General features: G+C 35.3%; 1 protein-coding gene across 1 annotated transcript in view; it reads left to right on the top strand.

The window, feature by feature from the left end:
• The first annotated feature begins 216 nt into the window (after positions 1 to 216).
• Positions 217 to 21820, top strand: part of ABCA10 (ATP binding cassette subfamily A member 10) — a 79667-nt gene continuing 58063 nt past the window's right edge. The window contains exons 1-8 of the mRNA XM_026456777.1: positions 217 to 318; positions 1929 to 2133; positions 4769 to 4933; positions 5599 to 5702; positions 7729 to 7955; positions 11079 to 11220; positions 11428 to 11613; positions 12575 to 12722. Of these exons, the coding sequence (XP_026312562.1) occupies positions 223 to 318; positions 1929 to 2133; positions 4769 to 4933; positions 5599 to 5702; positions 7729 to 7955; positions 11079 to 11220; positions 11428 to 11613; positions 12575 to 12722 (1273 nt within the window). The 5' untranslated portion in view covers positions 217 to 222. The remainder of the gene's footprint in view (positions 319 to 1928; positions 2134 to 4768; positions 4934 to 5598; positions 5703 to 7728; positions 7956 to 11078; positions 11221 to 11427; positions 11614 to 12574; positions 12723 to 21820) is intronic.

Genomic DNA, 21820 nt, shown 5'->3' with positions numbered 1-21820 from the left:
AACTGAGAAGACATTTTACAATCACTAATACTTTATATTCTTTTAAAAAATCCTGATTGAATATGTTACTACAATGTCATATAAGGCATTTAGTTGGTGCATCTGAAAATTATGCTTTCAAAATGTTCAAAGGCTTTCTGTAACTGAACTTCCTTTTTTTTCTTTTTTCCCCTAGTTATTGCTCTACAATATTTACTTTACCCTGTTAATGAACAGGACAAAATGGTTAAAAAAGAGATAAGTGTGTGTCAACAAATTCAGGCTCTTCTGTACAAGAATTTTCTTAAAAAATGGAGAATGAAAAGAGAGAGTTTATTGGTATGATTCACTATATATATTTTTTTTCATGGTTAATAAATGAAAATCCATCATATAGTATTATGTCATCTTTATTTTCTTGTTTATAAATTCTGATTTTTAATTATCATACTGGCTAGTTGATTTGAGATTCTAAATACTGCAAAATGATATATATTGCAAAATAGGATAATATTTGTGTCAAAGGTGAAATTAACTAAAGAGCTCATCTGACAGCTCCTGAAAAATAATCTTTTGCAGAATGGAATCAGCCGTTTTCCACATAATTAATGCATTAAAATCTCAGAGTCATTCTGATTTAACCCCTTAGCTAACTTCTGTGTTGGGGGCCGGGACAGCCAAGGGAAAGATAAGCTAGGCAAAATGAAATAGATTTTTAAATGGTCAAGCCCTGATACTATTTGGGAACATTTCGGTTAATGTCATGTTATTTGGTAAGGCTGGGAAAATATCTATGAGTAAAAATTTGCAAACTTTTTTTGGAATCTCTTCAAAGCCATGCTTTTTGTCAACATGGAGTGGTTTCATGGAACAAGATCACAGATTGTCAATACCTTTGCATTCTGTTGAGTTTCTTGTATGCTGACATGAATATTAAGACATTGCTTTGTGTTACTATGAGGCATAACTGGATCTGCATTGACCATGTAGAGATTGCAGTCTGTTCAGAAATAATCAATACCATTTCAGTGGGAACTAAAAGGATTCATATCGTCCTTTTAAATCTCTGCAATAGCTTCTGAAGCAGTTCAATCAAATATTTTGGTTCGTATACTGAAGAAGGATACATCTATATTTATCACTCACTAGAATTAAAAAAAAATATGAATCCAGAAATGTGGAAATATTGGTACAATAAACACCTATACATCCACCATCCAGATTTGACAGCTGTTAACATCTTGCCAGCTTTGCTTCATCTCTCTGTCCCCTCTTCTTCCCCAAAATATATGTAATGGCTAAATATTTTAGCTAGTGTCTCAAAAAATTAAGAACCTGGTTCCCTACATCACCAGTATCCCACTACACAAAATTAAAAATAATTCCATATCATCTAGTTCCATGGCCAAATTCAGTTTTCCAGATTTCCCCCAAAATGTCTTTTAAGGTTGATTTGTTCAGGAACCAATGAGACAAAACTAGTTTTCCTGTTGAATATTCCATGTTGTCTTTTTATCTGATTGCCTGTCCATGTTGTCATTTAAGTCATCCCTTTATCATCTATATTTTTTGTAAGCAGTGAGTTGGCTCTGAAAACAGGATCCAATTCTGGTTAAATATTTTTGGCAAGAATATCTTCTATATGATGCCATATACTTACGTTGCTTCAAATATGAGGACGTAAAATCAGTGGCAGTCCCACTAATAGGGATGCTAAATCACTGGGTTAAGATTGATTACAATTGTTGATATTATCTCAAAAGTTGTGTATTTTTGAAAAGGTGTTGTTTTCTTTAAAGGATAGATATTAATTGGGACAGAAAAAAATTACAGACTGAAATGAAGCTATGCTCAATGACAATACATTCTGCCTTAAAAATGTGTTTGGATGTTTCTCACTGGTCTGGACCACGTTATAACATGGCTCATTTCTCTTTTGTGTGCTGGAGGAATGGACAATAACATTGTTTCTAGGGCTATATTTGTGCATCTATTCGGAGCACTTCAGAACTACCCGTTTGCCTGAACAACCTCCTAAAGTCCTGGGAAGTGTGGATCAGTTTAATGACTCTGACCTGGTAGTGGCATATACACCAGTCAGTAACGTAACACAAAGGATAATGAATAAGATGGCCTCGGCTTCCTTTATGAAAGGTGTGTTGTCCAATAACCAATGTTTCAGTATTATGTGGCTTAATTTTCAAGTTCTTTTTGCAGGTTGAATTTACTTATCTAGCTTATGGGTCAGTCATTCTCAATTGAGGCAAAGATTCTCATTATATATACAGTACAGGGGTTAGTGTGAGGCTAAGGGTAGGTGGGTAAGAGATGAAATAGATTTACTTGTTTTTTTTTTTTTTTTTTTAATGACACACATGCCATTTGCCCTTTATACTAGAACATGCTGTTGCAGTAGGAAGAAAAAAAAAAAGAAAGATTTGACCTATTTTAGATGATACAAATTTCACTTTTCCCAAACTTAACTTAAAAAACTTTCTATTTGAGTTGGTATTCTATAATTTAAAGAGTTTCAAAATTTTTTAAGGATTTTTAATTATTTTCAATTGAGATTGAAATAAATATAGTTCCCAGTATATAGGAATTATAAATCAAAGATGTTTGAAATTCAAACTCAAGCTTAGCAGTGGCATTAAAAAAGCATTACTGTTTGGTGTATAAAAATAGTTAAAATGTATAGCTCAGGGCATGTAAAATCTATTTAAAATCAAATCAGGTATTGGCTACTGAAAGTCAACAAATTCACGGCCCTTGATCATAGAGTAGTGAGGTGCTTTTTTTTTCCCCATAAGACTTTTTCTGCATATCTGGACTCAGAAAATAGATGTCTCTATGTTATGTAGGCTGCTGCATTAATTTGATGTATGCATCTTATAAAGAAATAAGAACACCTGAGAGTCATACTTACTGTGTGAGACCTTTGCCTACCATCCTTTATATCTCTACTGCCATTAGGAGTAACTACTGGCTGTCAGTTGTGGTCTCTGGCCTGGTCCATAGAGGCCTTTGCTCCTGCATAGGGAAGGTATCAGGATAAAATGTTCTTTTCTTCAGTAATCTTAGCCTACCATCAAATTTCTCTTGTTGTTAGCTCTCATTCTGCTAGCGTTCTGAACATTGACCATTTCATCCTTTTGTACATTTTATCCAATCTGTTAATATCTCAGCTCTAATCACTGCTTTTTCTTGTCTTTCTGAAACTTCTTTAGTTTTTTGGTGTCTGGATTGCCATGCCAAGGGACACCTCCAAACTCGGAATTTTAATTATTTTCTGCAAGTTGCTAATATTCTGTGCCTAACCTATCCAAGCTTTGGAATGGGTATTGTTATCCCTGGCTGCTTTACCCTGTTTTGTAATTCTTCATTGCAGTTTCTGGAGCTTTGACTTCGGTCGGCCTCCCTTACTTGCATTGTTTACATGTTCTGCCTCACCACAGTGTTGATTCTGCCCTGATCTGTCTCTACTCGTTCCCTTTGTGTTGTCATTTACCTCATTTGTTCTGAACTCATGAAGCATTTACTGAAGACTCAGGGACTATTCTTCCTGTATGTACAGTGTAAGCTAATTGCCACTTTCTGTCTTAGTCTCATGAACCGTTGGACTCTGCCTCTTTCTTATATAAAGTACTTCATTCCAGCTACCATGCTGGCCTGTTCCAACCACAGCTCCTCTCTCACTGTCTTACTCTACATTTATCTAACTCTTGCTTTTTAGCATAAGTATTCATGGTTTGGCCTTGACAGTATTTTTTATACCTCTGGAAAAAATCAGTGATGTTAGCATTGTCCTCATAAAAGTTTTACCACCTGACTCTGTATATTTGGAAGGGTGAGGAGTTTTGAAAGGTATGGCTACAGCATAAAATAAACAGCCTTTTCATCTTAATGTAGACTTCAACCTGAGTGGAATTTAAAATTAATAAAATTTTGAGAGCATAATACATAAACATGTAAAAAAGGAGGCACTAACTGGACTTCAGTGATTTTCAAGGCTTCTGTTAGTGACAGATCTATTAAACACTTATTGGGTGGATTACTCCTGCAGAGTGTAAACTCGTTCATTATGCACTGATTACTATAAACTTAATTCTTAGAGAGTGTTCTTGACCTCAGAGAATCTGTAGGTAGACTATACTTTTTGATTTTTGTACTCTGATTCTTTGTATACAATTTACTTCTAGCATACTATTTTCATGTGATAGATATCAGTTTATAATCTCGGCAGAAAAAAATAAAACATGAAATTCTCAGTATTTGTATTGCTTACTTTAAATATTTTTCCTTTTAATTCTTAAATTATTTTAGTTACTAAAGTAATATCTACTTTTAAAAAAAGTTGAATAGTATAAACTTGTATGAAGCAAAAATATGAGAGCTTTTCCTTTCGTCTTCACCACTGCTTCCTCTCCTCCCCTACCCCTCATTCAAATTGTGTGTATCTTTTAAGGCAAATATGCACATGGTCATATATAGAATATGTTTGTATGCTTACATAGGCACACAAATTCAGTTTTTCTTTACCAAAATGAGATCACACTAAAAACAATATGCTACAAATTTTTAAAAGACAATATATCCTTTGTGTCTTTTCATGTATTTACACTGAACTTAAAACAATCGAGTTTCACTCAGCCTTTTACTAAAAGGCAACTATCCAGAAATAATATGTAATACCACTAATTTTATATAAAACAAGCAATTGTATTTTGTTTTTGTGTCCTCTACTAATAAGTTTACATGATTATTTATTTATGTTTTTCATACATGGTAGGAAGAACAGTCATTGGGACACCAGACGAAGAGGCCATGGATATAGTACTTCCAAAAAAGTACCAGCAAATGGTGGGAGTTATATTTCGTGATACTTTCTCATATCAGCTGAAGTTTAATTGGGGATATAGAATCCCAATTATAAAGGAAAACTCTGAACACACAGGTAACTGTACAAAAACTGATTATAATTTTTTTTTGATACTTCACGGAATCCCCTGTTTGGAATGACTGCTAGGAATATTAATACAACCAAGTAAATAATTAATATACATTTCCCCCTGAACTTAAGCATCAGTCTGTAACTTAGGATGAGTCTCATTATTTTGGCAACTATTCATATGTCCCCCCCCCGCCTTTTTTTTTTTTTTGAGACGGAGTCTCCCTCTGTCACCCCAGCTGGAGTACAGTGGCGCGATCTTGGCTCACTGGAACCTCCACCTCCCAAGTTCAAGTGATTCTCCTATCTAAGCCTCTGAAGTAGCTGGGAGTACAGGCACACACCACCACACTCAGCTAATTTTTTTGTATTTTTAGTAGAGATGGGGTTTCACCATGATGGTCAGGCTGGTCTCAAACTCCTGATCTCAAATGATCCACCTGCCTCGGCCTCCCAAAGTGGTGGGATTACAGGCGTGAGCCGCTGCGCCTGGCATCATATATTCTTGTTTCTCCAATTTTGTAGAGTACTTTAAAAATCCTCTATATCATGTAATCATAGGCTTTGAGCTAACATTTAGATATTTTTATTTTTGAGCCAAAGTTAAAGTTTTGATTCCAGCAATCGACTCCGTTATATAACTATGGACATGTTTTTCTTCTTCCTTAAAGAACGCTGTTGGGCCATGCATGGTGAAATTTTTTGTTACTTGGAAAAGTACTGGCTAAATGGGTTTGTAGCTTTTCAAGCTGCAATTAATGCTGCAATTATAGAAGTAAGTGCCTAACTTCAAAGCTATATTTTAAATCTGTATTTTTCCCTCTTTTAAAATATCTGCCTCATCCCCTACCCTACTCATACACTCTTAGGAGGTAATACTTTGCCTCTCATCCTCAGAGAAAATAAAAGCTGTCAGATGGGAATGTCTCCTAAGTAACATAAACCCTATAAAACTACAGACCTACAACCCCCTACACCCATTCTTTTCCTTCTCTTTCTTCATCCCTAATGTCTTTCCTCAGTTCGTGGTCTGGATCGCATCCCTCCCAACTTCATCAGCAAAGTTCAACTGTGGACTTTTGTTACTGTCTCCTCTTTTCAATCTCTGCCTTTCTGCTAGATTCTTCTCTTCAGAATTTAAAATTAAGTTCTTCACTTACGGTTGAGACCTTCCTTTATCCACTTTCCTCTTCACACGACTACCCTAACTTCCTTCTATTAAGGGATAAGTTTCTTGAAAGGGTTGTCCTCCTTTGACTCAACTCAAGTCAATATTATCTATCCCTACCACACCATCAAAAGGGCTTTTTCTAAGGTAAATAACAACTGCCATGTCAATTAACAACTTTTTCATTCCTCATCTTACTTGATTTCTCAACTAAATAACATAGGATTCACCTGATTTCCCTTCTCTGTTTCTAGCCTTTCCCTCTCAGTCTTCTTGCCAACTTATCTCCCCTTACACCCCTACATCTTTCTATCTGTAGTTTCACAAAGTTCTATCCCAGGCATCTCTTTCTATCCTATATGTTTTCTCTAGATGGTCTCATTCATCCCCATACTTCTAATTATAATTTACATGCTGATAACTCCAAGAACTCTAACTTGTAGACTAGCAACATTTTTCTATAAAGGACCACACAGTAAATATTTTACGCTCTGGGAGCCAAGTGTGTTGTAACTATTCACCTCTGCTTTTAGTATGAAAGCTGCTGTAGATAACACAAACAAATGAGTGTGCCTGTGTTCAATAAAATGTTATATACAAGACATGTGGTGGGTCAGATTTGGTCTGGGAACTGAAGTTTGCTGACTTCTAAAGGAGCTAGGGACTAAAAGAGCTAGACCTCTACTCTAGCTCCATGTATCTGACTGTCTGCTGGATACCTCTACTTTGATGTCTCAAGCAATTCAAACTTAGTATGCTCAAAACTGAATGTAGATGTTTTTCTGTGAATGTGACTGAGTCTTATAAAATTTTCCCTATCTCAGTGAATGCTAAAACCACCTAGTTGACCAAAAGGAACTGGGGAATTATCAGAGAAAATTTTCTGTCTCACTCATCATATCCAATCTTTTACCTGGCCTCTTATTTCTAAGCTCAAATCCATGTACTTCAGTTCTGCCACCTGCACAAGGCCACATCATTATCATATCTTGCCTAAACTATGGGAGTGGTTTATTTCTTTAGCCTTATCTACAGTCTATTTATTTATTTATTTATTTGTGGCAGGAACCTCTTTTATGTGCTCCAATGCACTATACACCTTCTTTCCTTTTCATATACTGTTCACTCTGCTCAGAGTTTTCTTCTCCATCCTCAACCCTCCCCACACAGTCTTTGTTTAGGAAAGATCACAGCCTTCAACACTCAGTAAAAATGTCACTTTTTTAGGGAAGCCTTTCTTGATTTTCCTTTACTTTTCTTTTAACATAATTGCTCAATTGTAACTAAACAATTTATTATGCAATGATTTAATACCTCTCCTTTCTTCTGCTGCTGTGCTACAAAATGTAAAGCTCTATGAGAATGAGGAGTGTTTCTGTCTGAATTGCTGCTGTTTCCCCATCACCTAGCACAGTATATTATGCATGATAGACCTTCAGTAATTTCTCAAATGATTCTTATAATTCATGTCAATTGGTACCAGAAGTTATTAAGATTGTTCTGATGTTAATAGTTCACCATACTTTAAAATGATGAGAATATGTAAATACTGAAATCGACAATTAAAAGTGTGTGGTTTTCTAATACATTTTGTCTGTAGTTAACATAATAAATTTTTAATGTCCCAATTTAGGTCACAACAAATCATTCTGTAATGGAGGAGTTGACATCAGTTATTGGAATAAATATGAAGATGCTACCTTTCATTTCTAAGGGAGAAATTATGAATGAATGGTTTCTTTTTACTTGCTTAGTTTCTTTCTCTTCTTTTATGTACTTTGCGTCATTAAACGTTGCAAGGGAAAGAGGAGAATTTAAGAAACTGATGACAGTAATGGGTCTCCGAGAGTCAGCATTCTGGTAAGTTAAGTTGCTACTTTATTGTATATCATACATGAATCATTAGAGAAGCTAACTAGGTTCTTAAAAAATTGGATGCACTCACAAGTTTTCTTGCATGTATTCAATTTAATCACCTTACTTGCATTAGAGTTTAAGATGCTTGCAGTAGAAAATAAGTAAGGATTGTGTTTATGTTTCCCTGAGTTGAAGAAAAATGTATGATCATTACATATTGCCAGAAAAATGCTGCATAAAAGCCACCCCAAACCCCGCAACCTCAAGCAACAATTATTTATTCTTTCTCATTTGTCTGCAGTATGGCAGATCTAGTCTGGGCTTGGCCAGACTTGGATTCAAGGTACAGATTAGATCCAGGTGTTATTCCTGTGACTCACTTCCTTCTTGGGCCAGTAGGCTAGCTGGTCATGGTCTTCTCATTCAACTACAGAAACACAAGAGGGCAAGTCTCTCTGTGCAAGCACATTTCAAGCTCCTGCTCACATCATATATAATAAAATCTCTAAAAGTAAGTCACATGGACAAAGTCAAGAGGGAAAGAAGTGTGTTCTGCCCACCAAGAGGTCAAAGCAAGTCAAAGTGACAGTCTCACATTTAGTGACATGGGAAATTATGCTGCTTTTCATAACAGTGAGGAGCAGAAAAAGGTTCAAAAAATTTTGGACAATAAACGAATTTACCACAATGTCACTGAGGCCAGGTCACACAGTCTGTAAAAATGTTATTTGGGTGGAATTGATCAACCAGTCTCAGGATTAAATGAGGCAATATGTTTAAATCACACAGCAGAATGTTCGGTGCTTGTTAGTGCATAGTAAAAGGCATCTCTCTTCATCTATCTATATAGCCTATGCATTTATGTATGTATCTATGCATTCATCCATCCCTTTAAGTACTGTCCCTTTTCCCCAGACTTTGAGATAGTATACAGTTATAGTAATAAAGTAAATATTTAATAATAATGAGGTATTATAGTCTAATAATTATAGAAATAATAATATTGTTTAAGTACTTTACCATGTTCTAGGGATGATAGAACTGTTATCCACATTTTACAGGTAAGAGAACTAAAGTAGAGATAAGTTAAGATTTTTCCCTAAAACCTATAACTTATAAGCAATAAAACCAGGAATCAAACCTAAGAAAACAGCACTCTTTCAGAGACTGTGATACAAAACTCAAAAATATTAATAAAATGAATTTAATGACAAGGGGGAAAAGGAGACAGAAAAAGCCTTTTGTGAAACTGGACAACAGAAATCCCTACCATATTATTAGCTTTACAGTAGGTAAGTATTAAGTTTGGATTCAGATTTGTTTGTCATTTTTTTTGCTATTTTTAATTGATGCATCATAGTTGCATATACTGTGGGGTACATGTGGTATCTTGATACATATATACAGTATATAATGATCAAATCAGAATAATTGGGATATCCATCACCTCAAACAATTGGATCTAAATTTCTAAATGATTCTTCCCTGATATAAAACTGTACAAGGGTACGAGATACCAGATTTCGTGTTGGATATAATTTTTTTATTAGTTGATATGTTGCATCTGTTATTGGAGAGGGTGTCTTGGACAAGCTCTTTGTTCTCTTTTCAAAGACAAGGAAAATAGACTTTTAAATAATAAAACGATATAATTTTCTTAAAAAAATATAGCTTTGCGAATTTTGTTCTTTAAATTTGTATAAGAACCCATTGCCAAATGCAAGTATCCCAGGTATTGAGGTAAAACTGCCATATTTCTTGTAAAGCCCTCACACTTCTTGTATATTATCCCTTCTTCCACTTTCTATCTGATCAGGCACAAATTTACTACTCAGCTCAGTAGATGATACTACTTTGCCCAAATAAGGCTCAAGTATGCCAAATTCTCATTTATCAATAGCTTTTTTAAAAATTTTTATTGTTGAGTGCTATTCCATGGTATGAATGTATTTCAATTTGTTTAATTCTTCAGCCTTTGGAGGAGATACAGGTTGTTTCTAGTTTTTGGTGCTTATGAACAAAGCTGTTATGAACATTCATGTACAGGTTTTTGTATGAATATAAGTTTTAATTTTTCTGGGAAAAATGCTCAGTGGTATATTTGCTGGATCATATGGTGGTTATTTAAAACATACCTTTCCATCTACTTCCAGAGATTTTCAAAAGCAACAATGTTTTGGGTACTCTGACATTCAGTCACAGTTGTACAACTATAATCATCATGATACCTTATTTTTTGTGTGTTTTTTTTTTTTTTTTTTCTTTTTTGAGACGGAGTTTCACTCTTGTTGCCCAGGTTGGAGTGCAATGACACGATCTCTTCTCACTGCAACCTCCGCCTCTAGTTGGGATTACAGGCACCCGCCACCACACCCAGCTAATTTTTTGTATTTTTAGTAGAGATGGGGTTTTACTATGTTGGCCAGGCTGGTCTCAAATTCCTGACTCAGGTGATCCACCTGCCTCAGCCTCCCAAAGTGCTGGGATTACAGGTGTGAGCCACCATGCCTGGCATCATGATACCTTTCACTTTATTTTAGTTTCACATTTCTTAGTAGCACTATGTATGGTATTCTGATTTTAAAAATAATACATTGTCTAATGTCCATAGACATACAAGGATAAAAAATGAAATGAGCTTTACTTAAATTGGAAAGATTTCTGTTAAACATTCAGAAGAATTGTATACCTTAGAAAGCTTTAGTATAAGGAAGTTTAAAGGGGAGATTGTCACTGTTTTCCCACTGACATTTTATGTAGTCATTTAGCTGAAAGAATAAAAGTATATTTAATTACATTAAACATAAAATTTGTTCTATAGCTATAAAGATAATTATAATAATGGCTACTTTCTATGCCACATGCTAAACTAACATCTTCAAAAGCATTATCTCATTTATTTCTCAGAACAACCCTATGAATAACTACCATGAAAAACTCCATTTTACAGATGAGAGTGAGAGAAGATATAAGTAACTTGCCAATGGTCAGAAAATGTGCATGGTCACCCATTTAGAATAAATTTAGCCCTGATTTTAGAGCTTGTACTCTTAACCATTTTGCATATTACCTCTCCAAACATTTATGTGTGTGACATGTTGAACTAACACCTTGTTTCTACCATAGGCTCTCCTGGGGATTGACCTATGTTTGCTTCATCTTTGTTATGTCCATTTTTATGGCTCTGATCATAACATCAATCCCAATTATATTTCATACTGGCTTCATGGTGATATTCACACTCTTTAGCTTATATGGCCTTTCTTTGGTGAGTTGGTAAAAGCATATTAACTCTTAACTTGTTTCAGATTACAAATATATGAGCAAATAATGTTTCTTTGGGATATTAGTGTAGTCACCATATTTTCTATCCTATTTTCTATATGTTTTGGAAAATTTTTGACAATGTGAGAAATTGATGAATTCATGACTCTTCAAGGAAAAATATACCAATTGGAACTCTTTCTTCCTTCAGATAGCATTGGCTTTCCTCATGAGTGTGTTAATAAGGAAACCTATGCTCGCTGGTTTGGCTGGATTTCTCTTCACTGTATTTTGGGGATGTCTGGGATTCACTGTGTTACATAGACAGCTTCCTTTCTCTTTGGGATGGATATTAAGTCTTCTTAGCCCTTTTGCCTTCATTGCTGGAATGGCCCAGGTAAGAACGTAATTATTTCAAGATGTTATTATTAGATTTTCAAAATATGTTCTTATTCAAGAATTTGGTGCCTCATGAAATTTAATAATGAGCCACTCTGTGTTTTAAGAAATTCTGCTGTTGAGAAACTAAATAAGAACAACAACAAAATTTTATCAAATGGATAAACAAAGCAGGCAGATCATTTGTAAAATCCTAGCAAATTTAAAGAAGAAAAATAATTGCCCGTTATCTGACCACTGAGAAATATCTGGTTTGTGTCCCCCTTTAAAGAGGCAGTAAAATGTGAGGTTATGAATAACGAGTGAAGCCAAAGGGCATGGATGAGGGTCTCATCTCTGTTGCCTACCAGCTGGTGACACTGGGCAAGTCACTTAATCCCTTTAGTCTGTCTTCTGCAGAATGAGGATGTCAGTAGAACCCACCTCATGGGGGTAAATTTTTAAGATTAATTGTGCTATTATATACATATAGCACTAGTACAGTGTCAGATACATACTATCTGTTAACTATTATCATTATTATTTTTCTAGTTTTTTCTTCAAGTCTTCAATATTTATTTAATAATTGAATGTTTCTGCAATATCTTATACTTAGAAGTTTTATGTTTCTTTAAATGGGCTCCAATTATGTTGCCCACTTCAAGTTTTCCTTCCCAAAGTATGTTATATTTGGTTGCTTGTCCACTTCTCCATATTTTCTTTGTCAAAATACCCATGATTAATGATGCAGTTACATTTCTCTTTTTTATTTTACTTTCATATATAACATTTTACAGTTTTGTGAGAATACTTTTATTTTTAAAAAGCGGCAATACTAATAGCACCTTTACTGTGCATATTTGAAAAGGTATTAAAATATTAATTACATATGTCTAGGTACCACTTTTTTTTTAAAATACATTGTTCTATATAGTTTTATAAGTTCATCTAACATTTTATTTTTTTCTTTTAAATCTCAGATTGCACACTTGGATAATTACTTACGTGGTGTTATTTTTCCTGATCCCTCTGGGGATTCCTACATAATGATAGCCACTTTCTTCATTTTGGCATTTGATGCTCTTTTCTATTTGATATTAACATTGTATTTTGAGCGAGTTTTGCCTGGTAAGTTAATAGTGTGGTTAAGTTTAAAGCAATTCTATTTCTTAGAACATGTATTAATACCTGTTTATTTGTAATTTAAGAATCATTTCTGATAGTAGAGAAGAAAAAATTTCAAAACAATAGACAGAATTTCCTCATTTCCATTTTACTATGTAATGGTATGAACTGAATTATTTTTAAAAATCATTTTAATTAAAAAGAACTGTGTTTATTTTGGTTTTTGTCTTTCGTAAAGGTAGGATATATGGTGTGTTTTCGTTGGAGAGAGGGAGGGAAACACTTAAATCAGCTATGGAATAACAATGCTTTTGAATAATGATGCTTCTGAATAATGATGCTTTTGAGTAATGATGCTTTTGAATGCTTCAATTGAACTCACTTATGTAAAATAGTTCATTAATTGGTTCTTGCTAATATTTGACTCAAGTATACTTGTTCTTCCGAATCTCAAAAATATGAAGAAGGAAACACAATATGAAGTTAATGGATTTGATTTTGTTCCACTGTGGTCTGTAAATGGGTGGGAATAGATATTCCATGCAAATGGACACGGGAGTAGCTATTCTTATATCAGACACAACGGACTTTAAAGCAAGTCTCTCCCTTTTGTGGAAACATCAGCCCAATAAGATTGCTTTCTATAGTGTTATTAAAAGTAATAAAATAGGGGAGGGACCACAGAGTGAAGGAAGCTCCTAGCCGAACTTTGTAGTAACTTTGACTGAGCATGAATTTCCCTGAGCAGTATCGGAAGGGGCCAGGGTGGGAGTTGGTTAGGGGGTTGAACAGAAAGTGTGGACACTAGCACAGAAGCCACAGCCAAAGATGTGGGCAGGTGCGGAGGGCCCAGCCAGGCCCGAGAGCCCTGCTTACTTTCTCAGCGGGGAGGCTTATAGCCTGGGGCAAGATCTCAGCCTTGCTCACTGGCTGCCTGAATATAAATTCAGTGCTGTTGTGGGGGCACAGCAGGAGTGAAACTGGCCTTGCTGACTGCGTGGGATCTGGGTGAGGCCTGTCACTCCTGGCTTTCCCCCACTTTCCTGGCTATCTGTATGATGCAGCAGAAGTAGCTATAATTCCCCTGGGAACATAACTCCGTTGGTCTGAGAACCACCCCCCACAAACCTGTCCCCCACAGTGGTCACAGCAAACCCCATCCAAGGAAAGTCTGAGCTCAGACATGCCTAACCCTGACCCCACCTGATGGTTTTTCTTTTCCCGTGCTGGTCTCTCTTCAGGAGACTCACCCAACACATAAGGACTCACATAAACTTAAGGTAAAGGGGTGGGAATAGATATTCCATGCAAATGGACACAGGAGTAGCTATTCTTATATCAGACAAAACAGACTTTAAAGCAACAACTGTTAAAAAAAGACAAAGAGGGACATTATATAATAATAAAAGGACTAATCCAACAGGAAAATATCACAATCCTAAGTCTATGTGCACCTGAAACTGGAGCTCCCAAATTTATAAAAACAATTATTACTAGACCTAAGAAATGAGATAAATGGCAACACGATGATAGTGAGGGACTTCAATACTCCACTGATCGCACTAAGCAGGTCATCAAGATAGAAAGTTAACAAAGAAATAATGGTCTTAAAGTATACCCTAGAACAAATGAACTTAACAAATATTTACAGAATATTCTACCCAACAACTGCAGAATATACATTCTGTTCATCAGCACATGGAACCTTTTCCAAGGTAAACCATTTGATAAGCAACAAAACAAGTCTCAATAAATCAACATTATATCAAGTACTATCTCAGACCACAGTGGAACAAAATTGAAAATCAACTCCAAAAGGAACCCTAGAACCATGCAAATACATGGAAATTAAATAACCTGCTCCTAAATGATTGTTGGGTCAACAATGAAATAAAAACGGAAATTTAAAAATTCTTTCAACCTAATGATAATAGTGACACAACCTATCAAAACCCCTGTGATACGGCAAAAGCAGTGCTAATAGGAAAGTTCATAGCATAATATACCTACATCAAAAAGTCTGAAAGAGCACAAATAGACAATCGAAGGTCACACCTCAAGGAACTAGAGAAACAAAAACAAACCAAACCCAAACCCAGCAGAAGAAAAGAAATCACCAAGATCAGGGCAGAACTAAATGAAATTGAAACAAAAAATACAAAAAAATAAATGAAATAAAAAGCTAGTTATTTGAAAATTTTAACAAAATCGATAGGCCACTAGCAAGATTCACCAAGAAAAGAGAGAAGATCCAAATATGCTCAATTTGGAATGAAATGAGAGATATTACAACTGATAACACAGAAGTACAAAAGATCATTCAAGGCCACTAGGGACACCTTTATGTGCAAAAACTAGGAAACCTAGAGGAGATGGATAAATTCCTGGAAATATATAACCCTTCTAGATTAAACCAGGAAGAAGTAGAAACTCTGAACAGATCAATACAAGCAGTGAGATTGGAATGGTAAATAAAATATTCCCCCCTCAAAAAGTCCAGTAACAGACAGATTCATAGCTGAATTCTGTCAGACACTCAAAGAAGAATTGGTACCTATCCTATTGACACTATTTCAAAAGATAAAGAGGGAATCCTCCCTACATCATTCTATGAAGCCAGGATCACCCTAGTACCAAAACCAGGAAAGGACATAACAAAAAAAGAAAACTGCCGGGCGCGGTGGCTCAAGCCTGTAATCCCAGCACTTTGGGAGGCCGAGGCGGGCGGATCACGAGGTCAGGAGATCGAGACCATCCTGGCTAACAGGGTGAAACCCCGTCTCTACTAAAAAATACAAAAAACTAGCCGGGCGAGGTGGCGGGCGCCTGTAGTCCCAGCTACTCGGGCGGCTGAGGCAGGAGAATGGCGTGAACTCGGGAGGCGGAGCTTGCAGTGAGCTGAGATCCAGCCACTGCACTCCAGCCCGGGCGACAGAGCAAGACTCCGTCTCAAAAAAAATAAAAAAAAAATAAAAAAAAATAAAAAAAAGAAAACTACAGACCAATATCTCTGATGAACATTAGGTGCTCTCTACCAACAAGTGGATAAAGAAAATGCAGTGTGTGTATATATATAGATCATATATATTGCATATATATAGATCATATATACGATATATGTGATGTGTATATATATGGTCTATATATACACCATAGGATACTACTCAGCCATTAAAGAGGAATAAAATAATGGCATTATTTAAGGCTGGTTCCCTTTTTTTGCAATTGCAAATTGTGCTGCAATAAACATTCATATGCAAATGTCTTTTTCATGTAGTGATTTCTTTTCATCTGGGTAGATAACTAGTAGTGGGATAGCTGGATCAAAGGGTAGTTCCACTTTTAGCTCTTTAAGGAATCTCCATAGTGGTGGTACAAGTTTACATTCCCATGGCCATGTAAATGTGTTCCCTTCTCACGACATCTGTGCCAACATCTATTCTTTTTTGATTTTTTAAATTATGGCCACTTTGCAGGAGTAAAGTGATATTGCAAAAATATGGGACGAACCCAAATGCCCATCAATCAATGAATGGGTAAAGAAAATGTGGCATATATATACATTTCATTATATGTGTGTGTGTGTGTGTATATATATATTTTATATGTATATATAAAATAAAATACTACTCAGCCGTAGAAAGAATGAAATAATGCCATTTGCAGCAACCTGGATGGAGTCAGAGACCATTATTCTAAGTGAAGTTAACTCAAGAATGGAACACCACACATCATATGCTCTTGCTTATAAGTGAGAGCTAAGCTATGAGGATGCAAAAGCATATGAATAATATAATGAACTTTGGGGACTTGGAGGGAAGGATGAGGGGTTGAAGGATAAAAGACTACACATTGGATGCAGTGTAAACTGCTCGGGTGATATGTACACCGAAATCTCAGAAATAACCACTAAATAACTTATCCATGTAACCAAAATCACCTGTTCCCCCACAACTATTGAAACAATAATAATAATAATAATAATAATGTAATAGCATAAGCTCTACAGATGGCTTTTAAATGACTATAAAATTTGTAGATAGTGTGTGCACATATAATCCTAAAAACTAACATACAGTCATGTGCTGCATAATGATGTTCTGGTCAGTGATGGACTACAGGTACCACAGTGGTCACATAAGATCATAATCCCATATTTTTACTGTACCTTTTCTATGTTGAGATATGATAAGATAGAGCTACCATTGTATTACAATTTCCTACAGTATACAGTACAGTAACATGCTGTACAAGTTTGTAGTCTAGGAGCAATGGGCTACCATATAGCCTAGGTGTGCAGTAGACTATATCATTTAGGTTTATAGAATACACTCTATGGTGTTTGCACAATGACAAAATCACACATTTCACAGAAGTTATCCCCATCATTCAGTGACATGTGACTGTACTTATTTAACTCCACAAAAAAATACATGTTTTCCTCACACATAATTTCTTACATGTCAGAATCTGACTATTACTGTCATTTTCAAACCCTACTTATTTTAGTATATTCATCTGGTTTCTAATTCAGATGTTTTATCTGAAAAATATTTATAGCTTTCTTCTAGACTTGTTTTATGTTTGGTTAATCTTTATTACACTGTCGTTTACAGTTTAGTCCCTATGCTTCTTACTGGCAAATAATACAATTTTCTTTTCTAATTTCATGATGTATCATGTTCATGTGAGTAACTTCTTACGTATGTGGCAAATTGGCTTCAAAATTACTTTGGAAAATTATTCCTGTGAAGAAATGAATTGAATTCTCTCATTAGATAAAGTTTCTTCTTTTGACTAAAGAGCAGCATGTAGCATGCATAACCCATATAAAACTATCTTAACATGTTGCCCCAACTTGGTACAGGTCACAGTAAAAGCACTCTCATATTTGATAATTTTAAAAATTACTTTATTGTTATTTTTCAAACAGGCAAAATGGAACTTCAAATCCTAAAGCTTGTCTACTTCTGTATGCACTCATTCTGTCACTTGTAAATACGGCAAGAGCATGAAAAACACCCTGTTCTCTAAATTCTTTTTTTTTGAAGACAAGGTCTCCCTGTTACCCAGGCTGAAGTGGAGTGGTGCCATCATAGTTCAGTGCAGCCTTAACCTCCCAGGTTCAAGCTATCCTCCCACCTCAGCCTCCTCCGTAGTTGGGACCACAGACATGTGCCACCACACCAGACTAATTTTTATTTTTTATTTTTTTGTAGAGGTGGGGTCTTGCTGTATTGCCCAGTCTGGTCTCAAACTCCTGGCCTCAAGCGATCCTCCCACCTTGGCCACCTAAAGTGCTAGGATTACAAATGTGAGCCACTATGCCTGGCATCTGAATTCTTAAAAGTGTCCTTCAACTAATTGGTTTAGGCTCTGCTCTATTTTCTCATTGCTTTCTTCCTTTTGGAATCCCTTGTTTTAGTCTTTGTCCATCGTTCGTTACCCTTTATAATATAAATCAAATTAATTTTCTTTAGCCCCCAAAACCCACGAACCTAGCAGACAAAATTAGAATTCTTTATAGTAGGTAGAAGAAGAAATAAGCTGTATATTGCCAAGGTTAAAATTTTTTCTGTTTTACAATTCTGTGCAATATTCCATATTTCCCCTTTACTAAATTTTTGGTTTTCTGTAGTAAACATAATGGTTTTCTAATATATTCTTATGAAATTTAATGAGTAATTCACCGTCTCTATACTTTATTGACCACAAAACCTTTTTAAAAATAATTAATTTAATTGCCAAAAGCATGATATATTTGCCATGTACACATGATGTTTTGAAATAATGTACATTGTGAACTTAGCCAAATCTAACTAATTAACATATCCATTACCTCATATACTTATTTTTTGTGGTGAGAACAGTTAAAATCTACTCTCTTAGCAGTTTTCAAAATACATTGTTATTAAGTATAGTCACCATGTTGTACAATGGGTCTCTTGAATTTATTCCTCCTACCTAACTAAAATTTTGTATCCTTTGACTAACAAACATCTTTCCAACCTCTCCAACCCCTGCCCTCTCCCCACCCCCTGCCAGGCCCTGGTAGCCAAGATTCTATTCTCTATTTTAGTTCGTTCCACATTTTAGATTCTACATATAAGTGAGATTATGTGATATTTATATTTCTCTATCTGGCTTATTTTACTTAACATGATGTATCTCCAGATTCATGCATGTTGTCACAAATGACAAAATTTCCTCCCTTTTACAAGCTAAATAGTATTCTATTGTATATATATACCACAATTTATTTCTCCATTTATCCTTTGATGGACATTCAGTTTGTTTTTTCATATCTTGACTATTGCGAATAATGCTGCAATGAATATGGGAGTGCAGATATCTCTTCAACGTAATGGTTTCATTTCCTTAGGATGTATACCAGAAGTGTAATTGCTCAATCATATGGTAGTTCTATTTTTACCTTTTTGGGAACCTCCATCATGTTTTTCATAATGGTTATGCTAATTTACATTTTCACCAACAGTGGCAAGGCTTCCCTTTTCTCCACATCCTTGCCAACACTTTTTACCTTTCATCTTTTTCATAGCATCCTTTGTAACAGATGTGAGGTGCTATCACATTGTGGTTTTAATTTGCATTTCCTTGATGATTAGTGATGTTGAGTACTTTTTCATATTCTTGTTGGCCATTTGTAAGTCTTCTTTTCAGAAATGTTTATTCAGGTCCTTTGCTCATTTTCAAATTGGGGTTTTTTTTTTTTCTTACTATTGAGTTTGCTGCATATTTTGTATATTACCTCTTATCAGATGTATCATTTGCAAATATTTTCTATTTACTCTGTTGATTGCTTTCCTGGCTGTGCAAAAGCTTTTTAGTTTGATGTAATCTCATGTGTCTACTTTTGTTTTGTTGTTCATGCTTCTGGGGTCCTATTCAAAAAAAATCATTGCCCAGACCAATGTCATGAAGCTCCACCTCCTCCCCCCACACCCACCCCCCGTTTCCTTCTAATAGTTTTACAGTTTCGGGTTTTACTTTTAAGTCTTTACTTCATTTTGAATTGATTTTTGTACAGATATTCCTCAACTTACGATGGGATTTCATCCCAATAAACCCATTGTAAAGTTGAAAAATCTTAAGTTGAAGCTTTGCAAGTTGGGATCAATTTTTATCTGGTGTGAGACAGAGTCTACATCAAACTAAAATGCTTTTTGCACAGACATGAAACAATCTCTCATTTCCTCAAGTGGTGGGTATCTCTTTTCATGTTATGCTGCCTGACAGGTTGGAAAGGGGTGGCACAGGTTTTGTAAAACTGTCTTTTCTGCCCTCTTCAATGCACCTTTTCTTATTTCTGAGGTACTACATTCAGGTGCTGTACTCTGTCATCTGGTTTCCTTAGCGCTTGTGAAGGTATTTTTGAGTGGATAGTTGTTTCAAGTTAACGTTTCTGCTAGGGAACAAGTGCTAGGAAGTCCCATTACACACCTTGTTGATGTCTGCTATACCAACTTCATTTTTTTTTTTTCATTTAAATGATACCTCTGAGCATGTCAGGGACAAATTTTACATAGAATGTTTTGTTTAAAAGAAAAGTATTATTCTAGAATCACATTTTCTGTATCATTTGTATCTATCTAATGTCTGGAGGTCCTAAATATAAGGTAAGTTTCTACAACATGATGATGGGTTTTTAAGCTTTAATAAGAACAATAATGTTCTTTGTTCACAGACATTGTATGCTCAAATCCCGTCTACTATGAAGCTCAATTATAACAGTTAGATATAAAGATAGAAACTCCAGACTTATGGTAATTCTAGGGATACTACATTTGTGCTTTTACCAGTTCCCCTTCATGATCTTCTGTTGTGATTGGAATTACAAGTTTTACATCCAACTGAGAGCTTTTTGATAATTAATATGGTAACACAAATTCCTCATCTCTAGAATTTAATTAGCATTTTAATAGGCAACATTTTCATGTTTCTTTAAGTCCTTCACTTATTCATAGTCATCTTGTTTTTCTTTTCCAATATTCCTCCAGCCCCACTGCCCAGAAGCACAGGTAATCTTTAAACCTGGGAACATTGAATTTGACTTTTTCCTTTCAATTCCTGTTTGTATAATCTATACTTTTAATGATCAGCTTTTAGTTCATTATTTAGTCCAGAAGATACATCTTAGAGGTGCCAAAACAGTGATCTAGAGAAGTTATATGACTGGCCAAGAACACATTTAGCAGAATTTGGACTAGAACTTTGAAACTCTGATCTAATGCTCATGTTATCCAGTCTGGTCTCAAACTCCTGGCCTCAAGCCATTTAGCTGCCTTGGCCTCCCAAAGTGCTGGGATTATAGGTGTGAGCCACTGTGCCTGGTCAATCTAAATTTTTATAAGCATCTTTCAAATCTTTATTTTTAGACCAGGTTATATGTAAATGTTTTTACATTTATAATTCTTTTACTGAACCAAAACAAGCCAAGAATTGCTAATGATATCTGTACCAATTAGACATCAGATGTAATCTACTTATCCATTTAAAATGTAACTGCTTATTGAAGCCTACGATGGGTTAACAGTCTGAGTCTTCAAGGCTTTTGCAGTTAGCATTGGAAATACTGATGTAAATTAGTAGTTAAATGTAGTGTTAAGAAGTGTAATAAGAGAGGATACCACAAGGTTCCATGAGAGGGTAAGTTCTAGGGTTGTCAAATTAGAAACGGCATGGAGGAAACACCTCAAATTGCATTTAGAGGGTAAGTAAGTTTATCTTGTGGAGAAGAATCTTAAAAACAAATCATCTGAAAGAATCTTGAAAACACATTTTGTCTACAGCCGTATTGTCAACAGCATGTATGCTCAGCAATACATTTTAATTTTCTTTCTTTCTATATCCTTTCCTATTTAACAGCAGTTATCCAGCCATAGAGTCAACAGCATGTATGCTCAGCACTGTGAAATAGTATATCATAAGGGGAATTAAAAATTGTTTGACAGAGTTGGTGCATAGTAGGAGTCTGTGATGTAGAAATTATTAACCAGTTTATAAGAATTACTGGGAGATTTTTCCAGATGCACATGCTTGTGAACAGCTATGCACAGGACACTATAGCATGTAAAGATCCC

This window comes from Piliocolobus tephrosceles, chromosome 16 (genome assembly GCF_002776525.5).
Source record: "Piliocolobus tephrosceles isolate RC106 chromosome 16, ASM277652v3, whole genome shotgun sequence".
NCBI lineage: Eukaryota > Metazoa > Chordata > Mammalia > Primates > Cercopithecidae > Piliocolobus > Piliocolobus tephrosceles.
This window is presented reverse-complemented; position numbering and strand designations above follow the sequence as displayed.